The following is an 11,255-nucleotide window of genomic DNA, read 5'->3' on the forward strand; positions in this document are numbered from 1 at the left end:
AAGTACATAGAGTACTACAACGCTGAAGTAAGTTTAAAATTCGTAGGTTCCTAGGGAAATGTAATTTGCGTTGCTTAGCGACCAACCATCAGCTTTATACAACTAAGACTGTTGTGAAAGCATGTTAGACATTTAAGGTAAAGCCCCGACACTGTCTATAACCAACTTTAACATCTGTGAAACCTTTATTTTATTATTGAAAATGCATATACATATATATATATATATAAGAATATTTCAAAGCTCCTTTTTTTTAGACCACATTGAACCAGGTCCAGAACACAAACCAGTAGGCTACACTTAAATGGGCCAAATCTGAACTATATTATGACAGGGAATCTATATCTATACATATATATATATATATATGCTTTTTTTATTTTTCAGTCTGCTTATTAGGATGCAAACAAAAATACAGAGAATGTGTAGGCTACAATGCAGAGAATAATCAAGTTCAGATTTGACCTGTCTAAGTATAATGGTTTTTGATCTGGACTTGGCCCAATGTGGTCTAGATTTTATAAAAGCAGTGAAATCTTCCTGTGTTCACATTTCTGACCGGTTGGGAGAGTTTGGTCAAAACATTGAGGCGCCATTGTTCTGCAGAAAAATAGCTACAGTTAGAACACTGTATGACTACGCATTGATGTGACTCAGCATGAAACTTCCTCTTATTGGAAATTCAATGCAGGCCGGTGCCTCTTACAAAAATTGTATCGAAATTCATATAGCAAAATCAAACTTCAACTTGCTCTAACTTTAGGTATTGCAGGTCTTGGTCTTCACATTCAGATATCTCGGTGGATTCTCCAATACAATGTTGTCCACCGTTTTGAGGAGTGGGATTAGAGCAAGAGCGACTTCGTGATCTTTTGACTCCAGAGCACGATGACCAGTCAGACCAACAAGCCCAACTACCATGGATCACTCCTTAATGGGCAGAAGCAGAAAGAAAGAAAGAAAAAAAGAAAGAAAGAAAGAAAGAGTGAGAATGAGGATTACATTAATGTCTACTGTATGTCTGAAAACAATAAAGATGGACTCACTCACTTACAAACTATATTTACCTGGTAAAAGCAAAAAATGACCATCATTAGAGCTTACATTTAAAGGGGACCTATTATGCTATTTTCTTTTAGGTTTATACTTATTATATACGTATTTTGGGTTTTTACTAAAGCATGTATACTTTAATATTTTTTTAAAAAATTCCTCATACATCCATTACAGCCATACATCCATACATCAAACATCCATGTCCACAACCAGTTCAATTAAACTGAAGAAATAGTTTTTCATTTTCATTTTAGAAACGACTAACTTGATGCGATGGAGTTACATGATGACTGTGCAACAGCCATCAACACATCTTTAGACTAAAAACTGTGGAAAACAGCTAGGCTGGGTCCGTCCAAAGGTAAAAAAAAAAAAGTATAATCTTGTTTGTTTAATCTGTACAAAAACTTAGATGCAGAATTGTGGTTTTATGGCTTTATGAAGACAAGACGTTGTGTTTGCAGTACAACAGAACCTGTGACACCCACCCTGCTGACCCTCCACTTCAGTTCCTTGCTCACAGGCCACTCCAGATGAGCCGTGCTTACAGATGCATTTGCATTCATCTCCATCCCTGACAACCAAGCCATTGTTGCTGCAAGGCCGGCAGTGGCAGGTGTCACTCTCAGCAAGGTACTGCTCTATGGCCCTGCGAAGGTACAGCCTCTTCACCCCAGCACACTGAACCTCTTTCACCAGCTCTGACAGCAGCTGCGGCTGCTGTCAGAGCTCTTTTCAGAGCTCTTTTCAAATAATACAATCCTTTGTATTATTTGAAAAGAAGACATACAAAAATAACTATGAAGTAAATCCAACACTACTTTAAAAGTGCTTGTTTTACTTTCCCTTACTGTTTGTTTTGTGACCTGTGGAATTGATCTGACAGAATCCGCCCAGTTTGAGTATATTTCCCAGTTCCTGTCCGGATCAGAGAGCTGTATGGCCTTCAGTGCAACGATTTGTGAAGTGCCTCCACCCTCCAACTCCACTTTTTGTGGAAGATTATTTTTCCTGGTATTACCTGTTTAAAAAAATGCAGAGATAATGGATGACAGAAAGATCTAGAAATGTAAATTGCTTTTATAGGCTGATACGTTTGCAGTATCAACATCAGAATTATACCAGTGGATGATGACCATCCTCCTTGACTATTTGTGCAGTGTAGGCGGTCAGAGATGCGGAAAAAAAGAATCCAGCGTTGAGTCCTTACACATTCATGAGACTGGTGGCTTTGGCTGGCTAGAAAGCAACCAGAAGTTAAAGGAAAACAAAACACAGAAGTCAGTCTCAGAAAGTACTGGGTAAATAGAGGCCACACTCTACAGATAAAGTGGCGTTTTTTATTAACCTGATGTTTAGATTTACAAAAATACTAATACTTTTAAAACGAACAAAGTTGCATTCAAGCACAATTTCTAAAGTTTATTATAGCCACTGGAAATTTAAATTCCAGCATTTATCTGAAAATTCAGTATAACAGTGTGTTGAACTTTTATTTCTACAGGCATCAGGAAACATTGATATTATGCATATAAATTTAAGGTTGTGGCAAAAGTTGAGAACATTTTTCAATTAATTTTAAATTAATGCAATTAAAGAGCAGGTTATATATGGAAGTCCAAAAGGCAAGTGAGAAAATAAATTCTGTGTACTCTGTATGTATCTGTATTCACACTGGCTGAATTTGAGTTTCTACAGCCCCTGACTAAAGGTCTTTCTTCCAGAACTGCTGTCCACTCTCCTCCTGGCGAGGTAATCTAGCTGCAGCGAGGAGGAAGGACCATTTCGTGCACTAAATAACAGACTCTTGTCTCATTTGTGATCTGATCAACAGAGAGAGAACACAGGGCAGGGAGGGGTGAAAAGCAAATGCACTACACACAGCTCTACAATTAAATAAGATAAAAATGAATCAATGTACACTGGGTTACTGTATGAAGTGCAAAGCATTTCTTATCTTTTCCAGAAAACTGTACACCCCAGCTTTAAGGATGTAGAGAAATGCAGAATATAAACAGAGCTGTGTTCCTCAAAGATCAAAACTCCACTGGGTACTTTAACAGGAATAACTGACTGAAAGGAATATCACTATTAATTGCAACTGTAGGTGTTTACTGTTTCCAGAGTGACCAACCAAAAAGCTGTAATGGAGAGTACTAAGGGGCAGCCTGTAGAGAGCATTGTGGACGCCGCTGTAGATGACACCACACTGGCTCTTTGTGTTGATGACACTGGCCCTCCGCTTCTCTGTCACCACATCAAACCTACAGAAGCAATTAAAGTACCCCACCTTTAAGCACATGGTACCTACTTGTGTGTTTGTGTAAGTGCAACAACAGTTTCTCACTTACCCAATTCCTAGGAGTTCAATGTTGGGTGGGAGAACTGAATGTAAACACACAATGTGTTTTCCCACGTCGCAGCCCTGCTCATCCTGTCCATCTTCCTCACAGTCCTGATCTCCGTTACACACCAGAGACTGGCTGATACACTTTCCTGTATGGCAGACAACACACAGAACTGTGTGATTTTTATTTTTAATTTTGTATGACTCTGGGAGTGAAAAGAGTTAGACTGAGACATCCGGTCGCGAGGAGAGAGAACAGCAGCGTGAGCGTGCATCTCCAACCAAACATCGAGCTAAAAAGTCTTTAATACCCAGAGACTACTCAGAGAGTTGAGGGGGGAATTAAAGGACTTCAGAGGTGAAACAAAACACAAAACAGGAGATGGCCGAACTAAAAAAGGAAATCGGACAACAGAAGTATGAACTGCAGCGCATGGCTGACAGGGCCGAGAGGATCGAGGAGAGGGTGGACAACAGCGAGGAGAGAGCAGTGATTGTTGAATATTCCCAAAGAAAAACTTAACATCGCAGCAGCGCACCGCTGCGCATCGCAAAAAAACACATGCACTGAATAAACTCCGCAGTGTTTTAGTGCGGTTTTTCACCTGGGACACGGGGCAGCAAGTTTTGGGAGCCGCATAGGAAAAGAGGGAACTGACAGATCATGGAGACCACACCTACTTTGACCAAGAACCAAGATGCAGGAGAATCCGAAGCCACCTGAAGGAGAGGGGGATCAGATCCTACATCAAATATCCAGCAAAGCTTTGGGTGATGGATGGGAGAAATTTCAGTTAACAATTAACCACCCCTTAACATGACACTCTAGACCTTTAATCCTCCTAACCTGTGTTTTGGTGCAGCCCTTTCACTCTGACCAGTCACCATATGGCCCCCACTGGCAATGAACTCTCTGGTCACAAAACCTTGGGAATATGACACCATATATCAAACAATTCAAAATAATCATTCCATGTTTACGTTGTGTTTTTAAACATTTGAAACGGTAAAACAAAAACAGATTTACCCTTTGGGGGCGAACAGGAATAACAGCCACAGCAAGGCTGCAAAAAAGAGTTGTGTAACGCTCTGAAGAACAGAGGACAGAGGAGAAGAGCAAAAGACATAAAAGAAAGTAAAATACTCTAAGATCTCAGTTTATAATGTATATGAAATGTTTTGCAGAAATCTAAAAAATGTGTAATTTTCTACTTGCCTTCATGGTGGTGAAGAGCAGCAAACAGACGTCTTGAAGAGACTTTGATGCTGGTTGTTCTTGGAAGAACACCCATTATTCCTTGGAACATATTGGGTTTCATGAGGGTGTGTGTGTGTATGTGTGTGTGCATGTGCAAATGTCTTCACTTTGGACAAGAGAGAGGAACATATTTTTGTGCCAGCTCATTGTGAAACCAAAAGCAAATTTCCTCTCAGAGTGAGAGTCTCTGCCTGCTGTAGGCCACTTCTTCTTCAGTCACATTTATCACAGAGCTGACAGACCTTTCTCACAGCCGACCTGTCACAGCAGGGAAAGCATAGGTGTAAACAGTCAAATTAATGATGGCTGAATTCCATTTAGCTGCTTCAGTTTCAGGGACCTGAAAATGTTGTGTGCTGGCTCTCATTGAACAAACCATTTGTTTTGTTGAAATGACTTTAGCCATTTTAGTCTCGCTCAGAGGGAGATTTGCTGCAGGTAAAAACATGCATGAACAAAAGCTTTGGCAGAGACACAAAATGAAACCAGACGTGCATAAATAGGAGCGTTAAGATGTGATATAGTCTGGCAAACACTGGAGGGCAATAGAGAACCGTTTCCGTTTCCTCTTCATGGTTAAATTTGTGGATATAGAATAAGTAAAGGGGGTTTTTGAGAATAACTGCATATAAGGATCAATTTCTAAAAATAAGCCTAGATTTAGTATTGATCAATTAAAATCTTAGTAATTTGTCCATATGTTGAGAGAGGGAGAGACAGACAGGATGATGACATCCACGACAATTAGCGGTGTATCTGCAGGGAGACATCTCTCGAAGCCAAACTCTAAATTCTCAGCTATTTAATGAGGAAGTGTTCCCATATTTGTACATGGAATCCTGTCTAATTATGGGCATATATCTGCTGTCACAACCAGACAGGAGGCCATACTGTGCATATCCATCACACACTGGCAGCTCAAGAGGGAATACCACCAAATTTGAGTGTTTGGATGATTTTTTTTCCAGCTGCAAGGCAGGCAAGGTTGTTTTAGAAAGCATTGATTCCTGCTGCCTATCATTTTAGAAATAAGCAAATAACAATGTTATCCTGCCCGCAAATTTAGGACGTCAAATTAATGTACAGTTCAATTTAAAATGAGGTGAAGACAGAAAAGAGTTACTTTTATTACAGTAGCAATGACATGTTGGAAATGAGAATATGTTCTCTGGATCCGAACAAATAGCAGAAGCATAAGAAAACACAAAGCCCAAACAAACACTTTGTGCCCACAATCCCAGCTCAACATTCGAGGACAAAAGAAGCTCCTTCAAGGTGAGCATCTCTTTCAAGAGCAGTTATCCAGGTAACACAAGTTTAGAGCAATGCAGAAATTGCATAGCATTTTCTACCCAACTGATATTTATGAAGAACAAGTGGAAAAGTGAGCCTTCTATCCAAAAGCAGTATAATTTGTGATTTGATGCAACATCTGTCAATACAAGGTGTCAAGACGTATTGCATACGTAATCCATAATGGACTAAGGTAATGACTACAGAAGTGATTTCCTGTATTTTTTTACAATGACCACCTGATGCTAAATGACTCAGCTACTGTACAGCAGCGATCCAAGTCCCAGCACCACAGGCTAGAATAACAGTTGGCTCAGACAATAGGCCACCAGACCGTGCCCTCCATTAGTGCCGCTTCTGTGGGTCTCATGATGTTCAGGGGGCATCTTTGACCGCCATCTGCCCTGGAAGTTTGGTCTGCCAGAGAACGACAGGCTGTGAGGCTCTGACAGAGAGACTTAGTCAATGAATACGAAGCTTATGTGCTTCCGCTCCCTGAGAATAAATCGTGTACCAGATTTTAATTTTTTTGTAATGTTTGTAAATTGATATTTGTGTCCAGACAGCCCTGTGTGGTTTAAATTTATACTGTATGTTACTGCAACCTCCCTGCTTTGATTTGCCCAGTGACCTTTGTTGCATTTCATCCCCATGAATCTTGTCTGTTTCTGCCATCTGTCAATCAAGAAAAGGGATTATATAAAAATAAATATTTGTAAAAATTTTGAAGCTCCTGGACAGGAACTGCCAAAACTGTGGAGTCACACAGCAACTAACAAAATCTATAACAACGTCGTCTGTTCATGGTTGTTAGACAACACACTGTAAGCCAGTGACTCTCAACATAGGAGTCATTATTCTTTATTCTTTTTTGGATCTCCATTTGCTTCTACCACAGCAGTGGTGGTGATCTGCACAGTATCCACATAAAATAACAAGTGTCTGTTCAAGTTAGTTTTATGGTTTTGTGTCTGACACTTTTTAATCTTTGTCTTTAATTCTGAAAACAAGACAATTCTTCCTCCTCAGGCATCTAAAAATTATTCAAATGAAACTATTTCAGAAGGACACATCACTTCTCACAGCTTAGTGAAAAGTGAAGGATCAATTGTTCCTTAACAAATGGGAAAACATATTCTACTGTATGTTTCTGGCAAATATAACACGAAAAATCCAACAAATTATCTCAGGGCCCTGACACACCAAGCTGACAGTCAATTTCAGCCCTTCACCATGTTGAATTTGCATCAAGCGTAGCCTGTAGGTGGATTAAATCACTCTGATTGGCAGTTCAACTGCCAACTGAGGATAGTAAACAAATAACTTGTGTATATTACTTAAAATTATGTTTTAGCCATTAAACTCTGTAGCAAAGACAATGCATAATTGTTTGTATTATTGTTTGTTAGCGCAGTTAATGTCCTTTAGTCTTTCAGCATCAGGTAGTGTTGTTAATGTGCTGACTGGCTAGCTTCCATCTTGAATATGCCCTGTCAGTCCTTAGGTCTCCCTTTGTGCATGAACAAAACAAAACATTTGCCAGTTTGCCACTGGTTGTCTTTGTGATGTGTTCAGGTGCAACTTTGTGGCCAAGAAACAAGCGATGTGAGGCAATGCAACAGTTGACCTTCTTCATCATCACAAGGTCTTTAATACCATGTGGGTGTGTATGGGCCTTAAAAATGAATTGTCACAAAGCTTCAAATTAGGCTTTTTTTTTCTTATTTCATTAAAAAGGTAACATGAAACATGGTTTTCAATGGATGGCGGGAATATAAAGCCTTTAAAAAGAAATTGCTTAATAAAGGAACACAAGCCAAAACAGTTTCAAATCACTGACATAAAGGTCTAAAGTAATTATTGCTTAGCAAATCATTATAATGCATTTTGGTGTCATTAACAGGTTTGTCAATTTTTATAGAGAGAAAAGAAAAATAACGCAGACTCTAGGACTTTATAGGTTACAAAAAGGGGCGATGATCTGTAAACAACAAGGGTCGTAAACCACCAGTTGTGGGCCAGTTCTGACTGATGGCCCTCTCAGACAGAGTGGAACGATTACAACATATACTCTGCTCCCTCTCTGTCCCCTTGCTGTGAGGGTTGCCTGCTGCCTCCCTTTGTCCATTTTCTGTTTTCATGTCTGACTGACTAAAACAATCATTACAATTCCCAGTTTCCCCTCTCCCCATTAATGACTCCATCTTTGTTGACTTCTAGTAATTAACTGTGTATCTCAGCCTTTTATGATGCTTTCATGCATCTCACTGTAATATTGTAGAATGCTGTGTAGCTTCTACTGACAGACAAATTGCCACCCTGTGTCGTGTACCCCCATAACCAGACACAGGAGCGGCTGGTGAAATTACTCTTCCTCCTCCTCACACTCCAAACTTTTCTGAAACTGTGCATCTCGTTACTGCCCCTCTTAAAACCGTCTGAATGCCATCATCCATCTCTACCTCCCACACCTCTACCTCCTCCTCATCTGTGTGCTTGCCTGAGTGTGTGTGTTTGTGAGTGACTGACAGACACAAACATGCACACACGCATATGCACACAATAACATTGTGCATTTGGTGCATTTGCATTTTCGCATTCCTCTAGCAAATGACTGTTTCAGTAAAATCCAAGGACATATATTTGGGCCTTTTCTTTTACATTACCTTTTAAAGCAATAATAATGACCTGCAGTGCATTAGGAAATTTGATAAAGCACATTAATATGCCACTAAATACAACCCACAGGACCACAGGAAGAATCTTCAAAATATGTGCAAATGAATCTCAGCTACCGTAATGTGCAATAAAAGTAGTTAATGAACTAAATGACACGCAGTCGGTTAGCCTGTGTATACTGTACTACCATAACGCCACCACTGACCTTGGCGGGTACCAGAAAAATATGTATGGATGTGTGTCACGTAATGTAAATTAAAGGATAAATTTAGTGCAGTTTAGTGGCATCTAGTGGTGAAGACTGCAGATTGCAACCATGATTGAAATCTCTCCCACAAAGATACCTTAGTGTTTATTGTTCCGAGGTTTTCCATTGGGAGCTGAATTATCAGCAGAAGTCTCTTCCTCTCCAAAGCATAAAGAAAACATACAGACTTGCATGGATTTCCTACTGCAACATGGCATACGCTTAAATCTAGAAAATGTTGTAAGCACAAAAAATCCAGATGTATGACACCGTGCGCATGCATGAATCCAAGCACATTTCCTTTGTACAACCCAATCAACATGGAATAGGAGTACCGGACCCCTCCCTCTCCACGCCCCCATTTAAACATGCAAATTAATTTAAATAGGCCCTGCATGTGGGATTACTCTGTCTGCAGCATCAGACGACACAAACATAAACCATGAGTAAAACTGGGAAGAAGAGGAGTTTTTCAGAATGTGAGTTGGAGACGCTCCTCAAAGTACATTTTATATGCAAAATGGATTTACAGTTTCGATTTGTTAATTTTACACACCACTTACATGGATCACACACTATGATCTGGCTGATCAAGTCATTTCAAACTTTAAGCACATGTTTATTGACATAATTACTTTACACACAGAGACAAACAGGGGCTTGCTGTAAAGCTCGTAATCTGTAGTTTAACCAGCAAAGCACAGCAAGTCAATAACATGAACCACTGACAAGTAATTATGCTGTGGAGACAGTTTGATATTGAGGGGTGCACATGCCCAATGCACGTCAGGGAGATTACAATTAGGACAATTAAACAAATAATTTAATTACTCACCAAGAAGCCACCCATTGTGCACCATGCCAGTTTGTAGCCTGTTCCCAACCATGCTTAAAATGAATGAGTCATGCGTTGATCCAGGCCACCTTGCCACAATGTTTGTTACTTGCATTTGCGCATCACATATGGTCTGCACATTGATCGCATGAAAATTCTTCCTGTTAACATAAATATTCACCCTGAGATGGTGCTTTTATAGCAATGTGTGCAGTCAATAGCTCCGATTACATTAGGAAAACCGGCTCTCGCTGCAAATTGCGCTTTAATGTTGGCCTGTTCAACTGCATTGTTTGGGAATTTGAAATACTTGGCTGAAATGCGAATAATTCCATCCTACACAGCTGGCACGGTCGACTGGCACAGTCCCCATTGGTCGGCCAGCTTCCTCTGGAATGCCCCTGTCGCTAGGAAGCCCAGTGTGGTCAACACCTGTATGGGCACAGGCAGCACGTGGCTCCTCGCCATATTGCGCTCCAATACCGTCTGCAGCTCCGCGCAAAGTTCCAGGAGGACTGTCCTCAGAAACCTCAAGCGGCTGATGAGCCAGTCATCATCGTGTGCCCATGAAATCCTCTCGGTCTCTATGCATTCTCTTTGCACTGCGCCATTTGCAATATCTTCTAATGCTAAAGCTGCCATTGTTGTTAACATTATTTCCGCACCATTTTGCGCATGCTTTTATATCCACTCATCTAATTGCTGACAGGTGGATGTGTTAAAAGTTCATCAGTGTGTCTGTGATGTGCACATCACTCAGAGGAGAAATTGTTTTGACATTAAAAGTTTCTCCGCATCACCTCTAAGCGTCGCCAATGGATCAAAAGCATTAGAAATTTAGAAATGTTATATAATGTAATGAACATATAATGTTTAGAAACATTAGAAAAGCATTAGTACCCAAGCCATAAAGCTGGCGTGGACCTCGCACATTTCCACTGTCATTTCACTCTTGATACATCTGAACGTGAGCGTGGAAAAGGGCGTATGCCACGTTTATGTGCGTACGCACCCTTTGTACATTAGGATTTGAACTGGTAAAAACACTGAATAAAGCAGTTTCACGTTACAAATGCAAAAGGTTTCCTCTCCAAATCAAATGCACCTAGTGATTTAAACCAGCAAAAACACTAAATAAAGCTCTTTCACCCTGACAAAGCTGTTTTTTCCAACACTCTCTTCACTGAGGTGCTGCTAATTATGGTGGCTGATGCAAAAACACAAAAACAAAAACACTGTCAAGAGTTTGGTTTGTCCACTCTGGGCTACTGCAGAAACATGGCAGTGCAGCATGACTATCGCCATGGACAAGGACCTGCTCCCTATGTGGATATGAACAGCTCATTCTAAGGTAACAAAAATGTAACAATTCTCATTTTCAGGTGATTATAAGGCAACAAAGGCATTATTATTATATTACATTCCATTTTTGCTAATATATCCCCCAAACCCACACTGGACCTTTAACCCTGCATTAAGTTTAAAACAGCATTAATATGAGAACCTGAACATTCGATTCAGTGATTTGTTGCAGCTTCAT

General features: G+C 40.2%; 1 protein-coding gene across 1 annotated transcript; it reads right to left on the reverse strand.

The window, feature by feature from the left end:
- Nucleotides 1–11: 11 nt before the first annotated feature.
- LOC121944141 (complement C7a) lies at nucleotides 12–10,357 on the reverse strand. The gene is given in 11 exon segments (XM_088076018.1): nucleotides 12–930; nucleotides 1,545–1,773; nucleotides 1,908–2,077; nucleotides 2,179–2,428; nucleotides 3,131–3,320; nucleotides 3,408–3,552; nucleotides 4,009–4,201; nucleotides 4,251–4,329; nucleotides 4,431–4,548; nucleotides 6,289–6,371; nucleotides 10,056–10,357. Coding segments are annotated over 11 exon segments (1,953 nt in total). The 3' UTR covers nucleotides 12–736.
- Between the last annotated feature and the right edge of the window lie 898 nt (nucleotides 10,358–11,255).

This window comes from Plectropomus leopardus, chromosome 4 (assembly GCF_026936395.1).
Source record: "Plectropomus leopardus strain MGB_pleo_1.0 chromosome 4, ASM2693639v1, whole genome shotgun sequence".
Classification (NCBI taxonomy): domain Eukaryota; kingdom Metazoa; phylum Chordata; class Actinopteri; order Perciformes; family Serranidae; genus Plectropomus; species Plectropomus leopardus.